This window comes from Rhinichthys klamathensis, unplaced genomic scaffold (assembly GCF_029890125.1).
Source record: "Rhinichthys klamathensis goyatoka isolate OS25496 unplaced genomic scaffold, OSU_Roscu_1.1 h1tg000289l_1, whole genome shotgun sequence".
In the NCBI taxonomy this organism is placed as follows: Eukaryota; Metazoa; Chordata; class Actinopteri; order Cypriniformes; family Leuciscidae; genus Rhinichthys; species Rhinichthys klamathensis.
Window position 1 is genome coordinate 2,522,155 of NW_026606808.1, and position 17,622 is coordinate 2,539,776.

General features: G+C 40.4%; 1 protein-coding gene across 2 annotated transcripts; it reads left to right on the plus strand.

The window, feature by feature from the left end:
* Positions 1–1,324: 1,324 nt before the first annotated feature.
* On the plus strand, positions 1,325–17,448 carry pla2g6 (phospholipase A2, group VI (cytosolic, calcium-independent)). Of its 2 annotated transcripts, XM_056269667.1 has the most exons (17): positions 1,325–1,433; positions 3,294–3,508; positions 3,847–4,062; positions 5,476–5,656; positions 5,736–5,923; positions 6,007–6,103; positions 6,971–7,153; positions 8,485–8,593; positions 9,386–9,502; positions 10,527–10,617; positions 10,698–10,861; positions 11,026–11,176; positions 13,545–13,681; positions 14,120–14,274; positions 15,360–15,527; positions 15,612–15,685; positions 17,304–17,448. In XM_056269667.1, exons 2-17 carry the CDS (start codon positions 3,300–3,302, stop codon positions 17,446–17,448), a joined length of 2,385 nt encoding a protein of 794 aa, XP_056125642.1. In that variant the 5' UTR covers positions 1,325–1,433; positions 3,294–3,299. The 2 variants fall into 2 exon arrangements, with proteins under 2 accessions (XP_056125642.1, XP_056125643.1); XM_056269668.1 differs by lacking the exons at positions 14,120–14,274; positions 15,360–15,527; positions 15,612–15,685; positions 17,304–17,448 and adding an exon at positions 13,855–14,113.
* Positions 17,449–17,622: the final 174 nt, after the last annotated feature.

Genomic DNA, 17,622 nt, shown 5'->3' on the forward strand with positions numbered 1-17,622 from the left:
AGTTATAGACAACAACTTGTCTTTCGAAAATCATATTTCATATGTTACAAAAACTGCTTTCTGTTTCTGATGCAGAAAGGTTAGTTCATTCATGCATTCATGACTTCTAGACTAGATAACTGTAATGCATTGTCCTGCTTCCTCAATAAACAAGCTACAATTAGTCCAAAATGCAGCGGCTAGAGTACTTACTAGATCAAGAAAATATAATCATATAACACCAATTTTATCATCTCTACACTGGCTACAAGTTCTGAATCAATTATAAAGTATTGCTACTGACTTATTAGGCCCTAAATGATTTAGCTCCTGTGTATTTAACTGATCTTCTATCGCCTTACAATCCATCACGCTCTTCAAGGTCACAAAACTCTCTTAGGGTCTAAGTCCACAAAAGGAGGGAGAGTGAAATTGCATTTGGCTCCTAAACTCTGGAATAGCCTTCCTGATAATGTTCTGGGCTCAGACTCACTTTCCCAGTTTAAATTTAGATTAAAGACACATTTCTTTAGCCAAGGATTCATATAATGCATCTCCTAAACTTATACAGTTATATCAGATCAAATGCACATGATTATCTTTTGCTGGAAATGTTATGAAATGTCATTTTCCATTTGCTTTTCTGTTTTATTTTGGGATGCCCATCCTGAGGAAACTGAGTATGTCAGCTCCAGTTTGGATCCAGCTTATGAAGACTTCTAGATTCTGTAAAGAGATGGTGCCAACTCCTGCAAAGACTTGAGGTGACACCAACTCTGAATCAACATACACAACTGCCAAATTTTCTATATCATTATTGTCACAACTAACTGCTTTAATGGATGTTTCTACCTAAATTAATACATGTTAGCTAACTGCATGTTAGCTAACATACATTTTCTGTAAAGCTGCTTTAAAACTATATGTATTGTGAAAAGAGCTTCACAAGTAAATGTGAATTGAATTTAATTATTTTGCTACTTTGGTTTGAGCAGACAAAAAACTAACCTCTCCAAAACTTTGTTGTTGCAGGGAGTTTTTTTTTTTCGTGACAACTTTAAAGGGAACCTCTCCAGAACGATCCCTACAGGTTATTTTTAGGTCTTATTTTTCCAACAATGATATGTGTTACTCCAAATACAGCATACAGGGTAATTAAATAATGGGCTGTTTGATTATTTAAAAAGTCTTGCTCGTATATCCCTTTTTAAATATTTAATATGCGTGAATCCTGAAGGGAGTGCTTTGGTCGACGAAAAACGCCCCCTCCCCCTCATTGGCTGGAATCGCGGTTGCGCGCTGGAAACTCGGATGCTTATTGGCTCTTGCGTCTGTCAGACAATCTTACACAAGGTTGGTTGTCATGTAGTGATTGTTGATGTCCTATCAAAAGTCAACGATCTGCTGCGTCTCAGTACATCAATAACCGTACGGAATAATGAAATAGCGCAAAGGTAAGGCGTTAAGCGTGGGTAACGATTTAATAAATGACTAAGAGGTTTTATATTTTAGTGAGGATTAATGCACACTTGTGGCGTTTAGTTTAAAACGAGTGCTGACTGTTGGTGTGGCTCTGATCAAAGTCTCGTGCACGGATGACACATCATGACAGTCATCTACATTGTTACTTTTGACTGTTAAACTGGTTTGTGGCATGTAGTTTTGACAAGCAAGTTTTGTGGGGGGTTTTTGTCAGTTGCTAGCTACTTGCTAGTGATTGTGAAAAGCCAACGATTAAACTGCGAGCGTCAAATGCTAACAGTTTAGGTGAGAGTTTCGGTTGCGAGATGAATGAATTGACTGCACGCACATAAACCATTAGTTTGTGTTGCCTCTATCAAACCAGTCAATGCAGATGTTCCTGCGGATGCCTGTGTTTGCAGTTTTACTCATAACTAATGTTGTTTCATCTTGCTTTAGTCACGAGTCGACACACACACACACACACACACACACACACACACACACACACACACACACACACACACACACACACACACACACACATATATACACTCACCGGCCGCTTTATTAGGTACCCCATGCTAGTAACGGGTTGGACCCCCTTTTGCCTTCAGAACTGCCTCAATTCTTCGTGGCATAGATTCAACAAGGTGCTGGAAGCATTCCTCAGGGAGTTTGGTCCATATTGACATGATGGCATCACACAGTTGCCGCAGATTTGTCGGCTGCACATCCATGATGCGAATCTCCCGTTCCACCACATCCCAAAGATGCTCTATTGGGTTGAGATCTGGTGACTGTGGAGGCCATTTTAGTACAGTGAACTCATTGTCATGTTCAAGAAACCAATTTGAAATGATTAGAGCTTTGTGACATGGTGGAAGTAGCCATCAGAGGATGGGTACATGGTGGCCATAAAGGGATGGACATGGCCAGAAACAATGCTCAGGTAGGCCGTGGCATTTAAACGATGCCCAATTGGCACTAAGGGGCCTAAAGTGTGCCAGGAAAACATCCCCCACACCATTACACCACCACCACCAGCCTGCACAGTGGTAACAAGGCATGATGGTTCCATGTTCTCATTCTGTTTACGCCAAATTCTGACTCTAACATCTGAATGTCTCAACAGAAATCGAGACTCATCAGACCAGGCAACATTTTTCCAGTCTTCAACTGTTCAATTTTTCATATATATATAAACAAGAAAAATCTGAAAAAGAAAAGAAAAATCCTATGATATAATTACCTTTATATCTTCAAATATAAAGTAAACATAATAATGTTAAAAAAAATATATATATATATAATATGTGTGTGTACATATGTATGTATATGTATTTAACTAAAAAAAACGATAATATTATGACCTCTGAATCTTTAAATATAATGTAAACTTTGCAGATTCTGTACATAAACCAGAGAAATATAAAAAAGGGAAATTAGTTCAATTTTATTTATTTATAAATCCTATGATATAATTACCTTTATATCTTGAAATATAAAGTAAACATAATATTGTAAACATAAAAATAAATAAAAACTATATATATATATATATATATATATATATATATATATATATATATATATAGTCCTTAAACAGTAATCTCAAATGACCAGTGAAAAAGCATGTGAAAAAAATACACAATATTCAGCGTTACCACAATATGCACGAGTGAGAGAAAAACCTTTATTATATACATTTTTAAACCAACCTCCTAGAAAAAAAAATTCTAATATAATATATTCTGTCTGATAATAAACATTAAATCAACCCGTGAAAATTCATTGGTCAGATAAAATGGAGAATCAGAGCATCAACACCCCACTTCCCTCTCTTCCCCCAGCTCACCATGCAGTTCCTGGGCCGTATATTGGACACGGTGAGCTCCGTGTCAAACCTGTTCTCCAACCCGTACCGTGTGAGGGATGTGCAGCTGGCGGAATATAATGGGAAAGTGCTACTGAGACAGGAGGGGCGGCTGGTCCTGTACAGGAACCAACAGAGCCAGTCGTGGGACTGCCTGCTTCTCTGTCCCGAGTCTTCCTCTGTGGCCCTCAGGTGAGACCCTTTAGTCAAGATATTCACAATATACCAGGACCCCACTTCAGTCAATAAATTGATTTCCTGTAAAAGTCTTGTGGTTTCATAGTGGTCTTGCAAAAACTCCCATATTGCTTCAGACTCCCATTCTGTCGAATTGATTTGCATTCCCATCAGCACATGACTGTAACCAGCAGTGGGAAGCCACAAAGAACCATTGTGGATCCAGGCTCTTGTTAAATAACGCCACCCCCCGGAATATAGCGTTTCATTGTCATCAACCACAATTTCATTAGCGCGTCATATGTGGGTTTCAAGAACGAAAGGAATTGGGATTTTGTTGTCTTTGTGTTCAGGTTGTTCCAGGTATCTTCAGAGGCAGATGCCATGAATTGGTTTCCTCAGTACACCCTCAAACTCCGCCCCTTTTATGAGATGCTCCGCCCACCTTTGAAACCCGAGATGCTCCAGCCAATCGTGGACTGTGTGCGGAATCACCCCGACTACAGCTCGGCTCACGTCGCTGTGGATATCGGACTGAGAGACTGTCTCAAGCACAATTACATTTTGAGGTATGATATCAAGAGGAAGACTAAGTTTAAAGGTCACCTACAGTATGGCTGAATCCGAAATCGCATACTTCCTTTATGTGACAAAAATAAGTGTGTCCGAATTCACAGTACTCATAAAACAGCAGGCAAAAGTCCCCGGATGACCTACTACTTCTGGCGAGATACTGAAGTGTGATGCATACGATGGACACTTTACTATCCCATGAGGCCTCGGGAGAGGATTTATGAATGGCAGCGACGCAACTGATGCTGGTAGATCACATGATAATGACAACATGGCGAATGTAGTACGTCCAGATTACATTCATACTATATAGAACGTACTTTTTAGCGGTCGTGAAGAGTAATTACAAGTTCCTACTCGAGAGTATGCGATTTCGGATGCAGCATATATGTGAGAAGTTTCTGCCAATTTTTTATAAAAAATTATTGTATTTAAATAGAAATATATAAGAATATATATTTATTAAAAAACAATAGTATGCTTTAATTCTAAATAGTGTGCTTTATTTCTCAATGAAGAAAATGAGGTCTGTACACAGGTCACAGGTTTCTTTATATTACGTAATAAAAATATATTTTATATTTAATATGTTAATATTATTTATATTTGGCATATTTATATGTATTTAATATGCATTCATTTTTTAAAATCTATTTATTTCTATAATTCACCAAATCACAAATATAAATGTCATCTGATACTGTAGGTAGTAGTGAAAATTATGTGTGCAATTTCAAAATCAGCTTACAGCACCTTTAAATAATGAGCAGTCTGATTATTTCAAACTAAAACTACTGTCATATAGCCCTTATTAATCATTTAATATGCATGAATCCTTAAAAATGCTTTTTTCAACTATAAATGGGAAACCTACAAAAGTCAAAAGCACTGTATCAGAAGTCGACATTCATTTTTTAATAAAAAAATTCTTTTTTTTAATGGAAGTTAAATATGAATACTATCCATTTTATATATGTCTTTATTATCAAAACCTCAAGTGAAAAATCGAATTAATTAATATGGAAAAATGATCATAGATGTGAATCTTTTTGTCACAGTTTATTGGTTCATTTTAAATAGTCCTGTGCTTTAGTCATTTTTAAAAGCAGAAATAGCATTAATAGAGGTCACCGAGCTAAATTAGTGATATAAAACTAATTTAAAATAGTTTCCTACAGTGTTTAGCATGTCTCGCCACACTACATTCCAACTTCCCTTTCCTATTTTGTACAGTTTTCTAAAATGGCATGTGAGAAGCTGCGCAACATGCAGCGTTATCACAACATGCACACGTGAGATAAAAACCTTAAACCAACCTCATGTTAAAAAATCGCTGAATCACTTTTCAGTCCGATGATAAACATTAAATCCAGAAGTTCTGAAATGTGGATTGCTGTGGTCCCTCACAGCCAGATGAACGCCCGCGACGCTCAGGGCCAGACGCCGCTGCACCTGGCCTGCGAGAGAGGAGACGTGGGCTGCGTGCGCGAGCTCCTGGAGGAGTGTCAGGCTCGCACCGACATCAAGGACAAGAACGGGGAGACGCCCATGCACTGCGCCGCTAAACAAGACTCCGCCCTTATTATAGAGGTGAGAGGTCAACTCAGGGCTCGCTTGCTGAATGACTGACTCCCATATTCGATGATTGTGTCTTTCTCGTTTCCGCTAGGTGTTGTGTGCGCAACTGTGCGCGGGTGTGAACGAGCTGAACGCCTCCGGGGAGACGCCGATGCACATCGCGTGCCGCCTCGGGAGGGTGGAGGTGGTCAAGGGTCTGCTTGGGGGCGGAGCCCGCTGTGACATCATGGGAAGTAGTGGCTACCCAATCCACGCCGCCATGAAGTTTAGCGAGAAGAGGTGCGGACCAGGAATCTTTATTGTTTCGTTGATAATTCAGTTTCAGTGAATCGATCTTATTCTTCTCGTTTCCTCTTCTTTAGTTGTGCCGAAGCAATTTTATCGTCTAATCCCAATCAACTTCTAGCGGAGGATCCGGTTTATGGCGGAACGCCTCTCCACTGGGTTAAGACTCCCGAGGTCAGGAATACTTACTTTGCTTTTTTAGGGTGTGTTCAGGCTTGGTTGGATTAAAACTAATTTATGTGTGATTGCTCTGTTAGTGTTAGTGTTCATTTGAGTAAGCGTGAACGCTGCCATCTGAACCCTGGTGCATCAAACAAGAGGACCGAGACGCTGAAAAGATGGGCCTCGCTCCGCTTCCTAACAAACTCTGGTGCGGTTCGACTGAAATATGAACGCATCACGGACCAAAGACATGTGAACGAACCAAACACAGGAAGATGAGACCCTAAAAAGGGCAGAATGCTCAAGCGTATCTGTTTTTTCTCATCATAGTCGTGATGTTACCCATCACAGATCGGTAGAGGCATCAGAACCACATCTCCTCACAGCAGATCTGTGTGTGTGTGTGTGTGTGTGTGTGTGTGTGTGTGTGTGACGGAGGGATTATATGTAGCTACGCACATATAGCGAACGCATTTATCCCAGAACACAGCATTGTGTTGGATGTTCAGTTGCAAAATATACGCTATAAAAGCCGTTTTTTGTTGTTGTTTTGAATCTTTAGACTCCGTTTTAAAGATGACAGTGTGAACGCTAAGCGAACCAGGACTGAATGTATCATTTTCTTTTTTGGTCTGGACCAAAAGAACCAAGAGAACCGAACTACAAGTGTGAACACACCCTTACTTGAGGAATTATCTTACGGTTTGACACGACACGCACGTCTCCCGGAAATCCTGTAGAATTCAACCAATCAGATGACGCCTTCGAAACTCCTGAAGTGTTTCCCATTGTGTGTGCCTTATGCATCAGACGTTCAGCCGACGGTCTGAGGCCGATACTATCTGTGTTCTGACCATCCTGCGTCTTCTCTCTCTCTAGATGAGCCGCGTACTGCTGGACCGAGGATGTAACGTCAACTACCTGAGTAAGACCGGAGAGAGTCCGTTACACATCCTGACCAAGAGGGGGCGCTTTGAGGCCGCAATGACTCTGCTGACACACGGAGCCGACCCCAACATTAAGGGCCAGGACGGAAACACAGCACTGCACCTCGCCATGAAGGTATGAGAGAGAACTCGTTAGGCCTGTCAAGAACATGGCTGGCTCATATTTCACCCCAATATGTGTAATAAAATAAAATAAAAAATATTCAAATAAATGAATTTTAAATTTAAATGAAACATTTATGCATAATAATGTTACTTGTTGTACTTCCTTTAATTTATGCAGTTTTTAATAAAAAAAATTGTTGTTATAAGTATTGATAACTAATAAATAATATTTATTTATTATTAAATTATAACAATTAAAAGTTAAATTAATTTATTGAAAATACCAAAATGAGTTTGTCATAATTTTTTTTTTTTAAATAATGTAGTAAAAAACGTTATTTTAGTATTATTTATTTACTATTATGGTATTTAATCATATTTTGAATTAGCTTTTTTTATATATATATTTTCAGTCTTTGTTATGCTTTTTGTTTTTTAGCTTTCATTTTAGTTTTAACTCTAAATGTAGTACTTCAGTTACTTAGACTAATGCTCATTTAAGTTTTTTAAGCATACACTTGTCATCTAAAATTTCTATTTTATTTTAGCTTTTTCAATTAACGAAAATGATTCATACTTTTTTTAGTGGACAAAAACACTGTGTACAAGAATAAGCAAAATAAAAATTTCATACAAACAATTCAAAGCTCTTATATTTCAAAAGGTAACGCGATCACACTAATCGACAGGATAATTAACAATTTTCCTTCTGAAACAATTTTACAGAAAACGTGGGTACAGTTTTCCTACACAGTCTGATAAAGTATGAAATTTGATTGAAAGTAATTTTCAATTTTGGAAAAGTATGGAAAAATATCAGTGTTTAAAGAATTCAGACTATTGCCCGTGATAATTTCTCTAAAATATAAAATTAAGACTTTCTAATATTAAATGTATCATACGGCAAAGATTGTTTGATTGTTGAACATTTTGAACTTCAAACTGTACTTTGTGGTTGTTGCACGATCACCAATCATCAATTACAGTATCAAACTGATGTTTGAGCGTGAATATATGCAGAATATATATATATATATATATGCAGAATATGGTGAATATATGCAGGTTATAAAGCCTTTTAGGTTTTTTCTCATCATGCAAGAGCATATGATCACTTTAAGAAAACCAAAAATATATATTTACAGATGACTACTATATAACACATATAGACAATCATGTTAAATATGCTCTGAAAAATAGTTTGGAAGGAGGTCTAGATATTTGAGTCTGGAAAAGTATGGAATTTTGAAATGGAAAATGTGTAGGAACCCTGTAGGTAAAGCGGACACCTTTTCTATTTTGTGTCTTTTTTCTTATATGCTGTGTCCTCTGGGCCCACAGTTGGACCACATGGACTTGATCAAAGCTCTCATGGTGTTCGGAGCAGATGTGGAGGTTCACAATGACGTGGGAGAGACACCAGGACTCATCGCCGCCCGTACCAGCAAGGGTGAGAGAGAGAGAGAGAGAGAGAGAGAGATGCTATCAGAGATCATGTATGTGAGATTGAAGGCTAGATTTGTGTTCAAGCTCTTTCAATTTCTAGTTGCACAGTTTTCCAGAGCCTTTTGCATGACATCATTTGGGGTGTTTGCACGCAAGCATAATATTATCTAACTGTAAACTACCATAAATTTTGTTGATATGCATATATATATATATATATACAACTGTGCAACATGTCACAATGCAAGTTTATGTAAAGTTCATTTGTTGACGCACTAATGATTTGCTTTTGTTTTTGCCTTAAAGGTGATGCGTTTTATTTTCAATCAGCCAATCGTTCCACGTTTCATGTTTCTAAATCCGCAAAGACTATATTTTTTTGAGTAGTTATTTATTTAAAATAAAAAAAAAAAGTAGGGGTGTAACTATATATCGTGTAACAATATATCGCAATACAAAAATGCAACAATATGTATCATGGATAGTGGCAATATATATTGTGTATAGTATTAAAATGTGTTCTTCATCATAAGTCTACAGTAGCTATTCTCTGGAAAAACCGGCAGAAGCTATCTGATGGGTCCTGATGTTTTGATTGGCTGTTGTAATTGTTGTGAGATTATCGCCACAAACCATGTGACGCTTGCGTGTCATGATGTTTTTTGCATATCTGTGTTTAACTACACGAATGACTCATGCTCTTGTTTTCTCAGTCAACATGAACTCTTTCTTTCTTTCGTGTGCATGGTGTGGGTGTGGCCGCGTGCATGTGTCTAATCCTGCGCTTGTACTGAAGGGCCCAACCGTAAGGTGCTCTTGAACATGCTGTGTAGTGTAGGGGCCGAACGGTGTCACCCCCCATCCCTCGACAGCCCTATCCCCAGCATCAACAAAGCTCCGCCTCCTGGCATAGGTAAAGCCCCGCCTCAACTTCAGATATCCTGGCAATATCTTTCACCTCTGTCCTTCAGTCTTCTTCTGTAGTTTTTATGTTTTTACTGAAATGGAACCTGATAAGTGGCCGGTTTTGAACATGGGTAGGTAGGCTAAATGTATAACTGTGTTCCTCATATAAAGAGCAGTGAAGACTCGATTTACAATTGATTTCAATAGAGTTTGGCCATAGCATGTTGCTAAGCTAACAATGTGATAGTCTAATAAGTTCTAATACTAATATTTTGTAAAATAATCAGTAAATTATTTTATTTTTTAAAGTAAATAATCGACATTTCTCTTGATTTCATCCACCATCTTGGATGCATATTTTTGCTGAGCTCATTGCAGAGCTTTGTGGGAGTGAATTTTTCCACAAAGGATCAAGGTATATTATAAGGTAGAATAAATATGCTGCATACTCTTTTTAAATATGACAATTCTTAATTATATTTAAATATTAATTAACTTTTTTGCTTTATGTCCTCTTATTTTTCTGCACTCTTTCAGATATCCCCCTAAAGTTGTCTTTGTTCACTTCTGTGCTGCCTGTATTTCTAAACCTAATACGTTTATTTGAAGCTTTCTTATGTCATATAAACTAGAATATCTTGAATATCTAAACGCACCATTTGATTAATCCGGATTTGTCTGCAGCAGCCGTCATCTTGGAAAGGTCAACATTTTGGATTGAACTCGAGCGATCACTTAACAACCTAATATAATTACACCAACATAAATGCCACAAAATTGTGCAGCCTACTGTACAAACCTGTGAGACAAAAGAGCCTAGTCTTTTACAGTTGAGAATGCCAGCGAAGCATGATCTTGTTGCATCATCACTTTAATCTGTTTGCTGGTAGAACTTGACCTTTCCAAAGGGACAGACATGCTTGCATATCACACTTATTAACAGTGGCATTTAGGTATTGCATATCTATGATAGTCAACCTGCCTATAATTTGGTTCACTGCTCTCACATCTTGCTTATAATTGGTCCACAGGGTTTGATGACATCATGTATGTGGCGACAGCTGTCACGGCCATGACTCGTGGATTTGTAGAGGTTGATGGGCTCAAACCAGGAAGCAAGAAGTATGTTATTTAAATTAAGATTGATAGAAAAACAAGCCTACAAATAAGTTAATTACTCATTTGCTTTTATTTTTCTCAAGAATGGACAGATTGTTGTGTCTTGATGGTGGAGGAATTAAAGGCCTGGTTCTGATCCAGATGTTAATCTCTCTCGAGAAAGAGGCAGGACGTCCCATCAGGGAACTCTTTGACTGGGTGTCTGGGACTAGCACCGGTGGCATACTGGCTCTAGCTATTGTACACGGTATTTGATTTAGTATATAATATTTAAGTAGATTTATAAAACTGTATTGACCTATCAGCATCTAGGAACAGAATGATCCATTTTATAATTGTAAAAATATGTTCTTGGTTACTGTAAGCGGGTACATGCATTAGCATAATTTTGTTTATTGTGTACTTGAGCAGGTAAATCGATGGAGTATCTGCGCTGTCTGTACTTCAGGATGAAGGAACAGGTGTTTAAAGGTTCTCGACCGTATGAGTCTGGCCCTCTGGAGGAATTTCTGAAGAACGAGTTTGGAGAAAATACCAAGATGACGGACGTCACACACCCCAGGTACTTATACTTAAGGTTTGGGATTTTAATTAAACCAAACAACAACTTCCCCACCAGAACACCATAGCAACTATTCAGAAATTGTAAGCTGTTGTCTAGCAAAGACCCAGAACATCCTCTCTACTGCCTAGCAATGCCATATCAGCCACCCGAACACCCAAGCAATGCCATATCAACCACCCGAACACCCAAGCAATGCCCTATCAACCACCAGAACACCCAAGCAATGCCCTATCAACCACCCGAACACCCAAGCAATGCCTTATCAACCACCAGAACACCCAAGCAATGCCCTATCAACCACCCGAACACCCAAGCAATGCCCTATCAACCACCCGAACACCCAAGCAATGCCCTATCAGCCACCAGAACACCCAAGCAATGCCCTATCAGCCACCCGAACACCCAAGCAATGCCCTATCAACCACCAGAACACCCAAGCAATGCCCTATCAACCACCCGAACACCCAAGCAATGCCTTATCAACCACCAGAACACCCAAGCAATGCCCTATCAACCACCCGAACACCCAAGCAATGCCCTATCAGCCACCCGAACACCCAAGCAATGCCCTATCAGCCACCAGAACACCCAAGCAATGCCATATCAACCACCCGAAGACCCAAGCAATGCCCTATCAGCCACCAGAACACCCAAGCAATGCCCTATCAGCCACCCCTATCAGCCACCAGAACACCCAAGCAATGCCCTATCAGCCACCCGAACACCCAAGCAATGCCCTATCAGCCACCAGAACACCCAAGCAATGCCCTATCAACCACCCGAACACCCAAACAATGCCCTATCATCCACCCGAACACCCAAGCAATGCCCTATCAGCCACCCGAACACCCAAGCAATGCCCTATCAGCCACCAGAACACCCAAGCAATGCCTTATCAACCACCAGAACACCCAAGCAATGCCCTATCAGCCACCAGAACACCCAAGCAATGCCCTATCAGCCACCAGAACACCCAAGCAATGCCCTATCAGCCACCAGAACACCCAAGCAATGCCTTATCAACCACCAGAACACCCAAGCAATGCCCTATCAGCCACCAGAACACCCAAGCAATGCCCTATCAACCACCAGAACACCCAAGCAATGCCCTATCAACCACCCGAACACCCAAGCAATGCCCTATCAACCACCAGAACACCCAAGCAATGCCCTATCAACCACCCGAACACCCAAGCAATGCCCTATCAACCACCCGAACACCCAAGCAATGCCCTATCAGCCACCAGAACACCCAAGCAATGCCCTATCAACCACCCGAACACCCAAGCAATGCCTTATCAACCACCCGAACACCCAAGCAATGCCCTATCAGCCACCAGAACACCCAAGCAATGCCCTATCAGCCACCAGAACACCCAAGCAATGCCCTATCAGCCACCAGAACACCCAAGCAATGCCCTATCAACCACCAGAACACCCAAGCAATGCCCTATCAACCACCCGAACACCCAAGCAATGCCCTATCAACCACCAGAACACCCAAGCAATGCCCTATCAGCCACCAGAACACCCAAGCAATGCCCTATCAACCACCCGAACACCCAAGCAATGCCTTATCAACCACCCGAACACCCAAGCAATGCCCTATCAGCCACCAGAACACCCAAGCAATGCCCTATCAACCACCAGAACACCCAAGCAATGCCATATCAACCACCCGAACACCCAAGCAATGCCATATCAGCCACCAGAACACCCAAGCAATGCCATATCAACCAACAGAACACCCAAGCAATGCCATATCAGCCACCAGAACACCCAAGCAATGCCCTATCAGCCACCCGAACACCCAAGCAATGCCCTATCAGCCACCAGAACACCCAAGCAATGCCATATCAGCCACCAGAACACCCAAGCAATGCCATATCAGCCACCAGAACACCCAAGCAATGCCATATCAGCCACCAGAACACCCAAGCAATGCAATATCAACCACCAGAGCACCCAAACAATGCCATATCAACCACCCGAACACCCAAGCAATGCCACCCTGGCAATGCCCTACTGTAGCAACCACCCACAACTCCTTAGAAATGTCTTATTGATGACTCTGAACATCCCAACAACTGCCTAGCAACAACCAAGTACCCGCTTGTAGTGTTCTAGCAACCATCCAAAACTTCTTCACAACTCTGAACACCCCAGCAACTATGTAGCAACACCTGAATAATCCTTTTTAATACACTGGCAAACATCCAGAACTCCTAAGCAGTGCATTAGCGATACCTCGGAACACCCCACCAACTGCCTATTAACGCTTTGCAACACCCCTGAACACAAAATGAGCTCACATATTTGTCAGAAAATGCTTGTTTTTAATCCATCTCCTGTCTGTTTCTCTCAGAGTAATGGTGACTAGCGTTCTTGCAGACAGACACCCTGGAGAACTGCATCTGTTTCGTAATTACGACCCACCGGTCCTTCAAAGAGACCCTCCGTACACATCTACTGCCACGTTTCAACCCCTCACTGTGCCACAGGGTAAATCTCTTCTGTACTTTCATTTTCGGGCTATCGTTACGCTAATTATCTTTGTGCCGGTGGAAAACACTCATGTTCCCCTCGTGCTCTTTATGAGCATGTTGACGGGCTCTGGGTTTCTCAGTTATCCTCAATATCAAATGATGCGTGAAGCTTCACTGTCGCTGTTTCAGGGTGGGAGGACGAAGATCTTTTGGTTGTAGGATATACTCGACCTCCTAGAAAGCGTAGGAAGGTGACGGATGAAGGTGTGTGTGAGAAAGAGTGCGTGTGGAATGGAAAGGTCACCGTATGTAAGGTTTTTGGTGTTTTTATTGCGCAATCCTACCTCACGTTGGAAGTAATCGGTCATTAGTTTGTTTGTGGGAGGCTAATCATCTTTTGCACGCTTGGTTCTCTTTTACGCTCTCTCGCTCATTCACGTTCTCTTTCTCTCAGAGCAATTAGTTTGGCGCGCCGCCCGCTCCAGTGGAGCAGCTCCCACTTATTTTCGGCCAATGGGGCGTTTTCTGGATGGAGGGCTGCTGGCCAACAACCCAACGCTAGATGCCATGACAGAAATACACCAATACAGCAAAGCCCTGAAGGCACAGGTCTGATACACAAATATAGCCTTAAAGGAATAGTTCATCCAAAAACTGAAAATGATCCTATAATTTTCTCACCCTCAAACCATCCTAGGTCTATATGACTCTCTTTTTTCACCCCAACACAATCGAAGTTATATAAAATAAAATCCCAGCTCTTTCCAGCTTTGTAATGGCATTGAATAGTGCTTGTGAAGCTCCAAAAAAGTGCATCCACCCATCATAAAAGTAATCCAGTGGGTTAAAGCAGCACTAAGTAGGAATTCCGTTTTTGTCAAACAGCGACCCCTAGAGTCGCTGTGGAGTACTTGTACTGTCGTGAATAGCACTCACGCAGAGATGGCTCGCACTCACGGCCGGATCCCCTCCCCCTGTACACCGGTACCTGTTCAGTAGGATGGACGCTGTAACAAGTGGAAATAAGGCATGGCCCCTTTAAGAGCTGCGCGCGCCCAACACCACATGTATACGGCGCCGGGTTATTTCTGTTTGATGCTCATTTTATCAGAATTTTATCAGATCTGTTTTTTGCCGTAAAGCAATTTGTTACCTCGCGAGACCTGATATCACACGATACTTGCAAAGGTGCAAAGGCCCAAAGTTGCAAGGGTGGTTTTGCGGCTCACAGGCACCAGGGGGGTGCGAGACGACCACCATTCAACACGAAATCAGTAATATAAACATTACAATGACTCCAAAGCTGTTCGGTTAAGGTAAAAAAGTTACTTAGTTCACCTTTAATGAAGGCCTTCTGAAGCAATGGGTTTTTGTAAGAAAAATATCCATATTTAAACCTTTATAAACTATGATCACTGGCGAGTCTAGTTTCGATTGTGTTTGGCTGAAAGAAGAAAGTCATGTACACCTAGGATGGCTTGAGGGTGAGTAAATCATAGGCTAATTTTCATTTTTGTGTAAACTATCCCTTTAAGAATGACCTGTTCAAGACTCACTTTTGGCTAAAAATGTAATTGACTGCAATATATTTGTTTGTAATACCAACACCTTATGGTAGAAGGAGTATACCGTACTTCCCGACTAAGATCCATTGGACATTGGTGAAATGTTGTAAGAGAGTGTGTCTCTGTCAGGGGCGCGAGCCAGACGTGAGCAGGTTAGGGGTGGTCCTGTCGTTGGGGACGGGTAAACCTCCTCAGGTGGCGGTCAACTCTGTGGACGTGTTTAGGCCTTCAAACCCGCTGGAACTGGCCAAGACCTTCGTTGGCGCCAGAGAACTGGGCAAGATGCTCGTGGACTGCGTGAGTTACACACACATCTTCGTTGTAGACGCTTGTTGTGATGTTGGAATGATTGGTGGTGTTATGTCTGTGTTTGTATGTCAGTGTACGGACTCAGACGGCTGTGCAGTGGACCGAGCTCGAGCGTGGTGTGAGATGGCCGACATAAACTATCACAGGTCAGCTGACTCGCACTCATCTCTGCACTCTTTCTGTTCTTTTCCTTCTGCCTCTGCTTTCACTCTCTTCTTTTCTACATTGTTGTGTCCTATCATTTCTTTCTTTGTGTGACTCATCTCCACTGTCCCACCACTTGAATTTCGTTTTGTTTCCTTTCTTCCATCCGCTTCTTCACTTAATTTCTTCCTTCTTTCTTTAATTTCCTTCAATCTTTCATGTAATGAATTTTCTTCCTTTCTTTCTTCCATTCAATTAAGTCTTACCCTCCCTCCTTTTGTTTTTTCTTCTTCTATAATATCTAAATCTTCTTATGTAATTGTATTTCCTTCCTTTCATTTCCCCCCTTAAGTACTTTGAATTGTTCCTTCTTTCCTTACTTTCTTTCATTTCATTTTTCATTTACTCTAATTTTATGTCCTTCTTTATTTTTCCCAGCGTCCTTCCCTCCTTTAATTTCTCTTCATTTATCATTTAATTTCCTTCTAATACCTTTTTATTTCCTTCCTCCCTGCCTGTCTTCTTTCCATTCATCTCTCCTTCATTCCTTCCTTCTCATTTAATTTAATTCCTTTCCACCTTTTATTTACCTACATTTTCCCCCTTTTTCATTTAATTTCCTTCTTAATCATTTTTTAATCCTTCCTTCCTTCCATTTTCCCCCTTCAAAACATTTAATTGTTCGTTCTTTCTTCTCTCATTTTTTTTCCTTTTCTCTCATTTTTTTTCCTTCCTTCCCTCCTTGAATTTATCTTAATTTTTTCATTTATTTATCTTCTTTATTAATTTAATTTCCTTCTAATACCTTTTTATTTCCTTCCTCTCTGTCTTTCTTCTTTCCATTCATCTATTCTTCATTCATTCCTTCCTTCTCATTTAATTTAATTTCTTTCCTCCTTTAATTTACCTACATGTTCCCATCTTTTATCATTGAATTTCCTTCTTAATATCTTTTTAATTTTTCCTTCCTTCAATTCATTTTTCCCTTTTATGATTTTATTTCCTTCCTTTCATTTTATTTTTCATTTTTCCCTTTTCTCGAATTGTATTTTTTTCTTTGCTTTTCCTTCCTCCCCTACTTGAATTTTTCTTTCTTTCTTTCTTTCTTTCTTTCTTTCTTTCTTTCTTTCTTTCTTTCTTTCTTTCTTTCTTTCTTTCTTTCTTTCTTTCTTTCTTTCTTTCTTTCTTTCTTTTATTTTATTAATTTACCCATTTTTGATTCCACTTAATTTCTTGTTTCCTATCATTTGTTCCCTCCCATCCCTATCTTTCTTTCCTTCCTTCCTTCCTTCCTTCCTTCCTTCCTTCCTTCCTTCCTTCCTTCCTTCCTTCCTTCCTTCCTTCCTTCCTTCCTTCCTTCCTTCCTTCCTTCCTACCTACCCTTCCTTCCTTCGTACCCTTCCTTCCTTCCTTCCTTCCTTCCACCCTTCCTTCCTTCCTACCTTTCCTTCCTTCCTTCCTTCCTTCCTGTATGTTCTTTCTGTCCTATATGTGTTTAATTTCTCTTAATTTCTTCCATCATCATTTAGTTTTCTTTTCATTTGTACCTTTCATTCAATTTCTTCTCTCCATCTGTCATCTGCTAACCTGCTTGTGTCGTCCCCCTGGTGTGTGCCTCAGGCTGAGTCCTCAGCTGTCTCAGGAGGTGATGCTGGACGAGGTCAGTGACGCTGTGTTGGTTGACATGCTGTGGGAAACTCAGATGTACCTGTATGAGCACAGAGAGGTCATACGAACACTCTGCCAGCAGCTCCTGCAGCTCTGACACTTAATATGCACAACTCATTCATCCTATACAGAGAAGGATTCTGCTTACATTAGCGTGTGTATGTTGTTGGGACATGTTCAATTAACTTAAAGGAAGAATATTTATAAAAATATATAATTATAACATACTTTCCCCATATATTTTGTATGTGTCTTAAATACCAAATTGGAC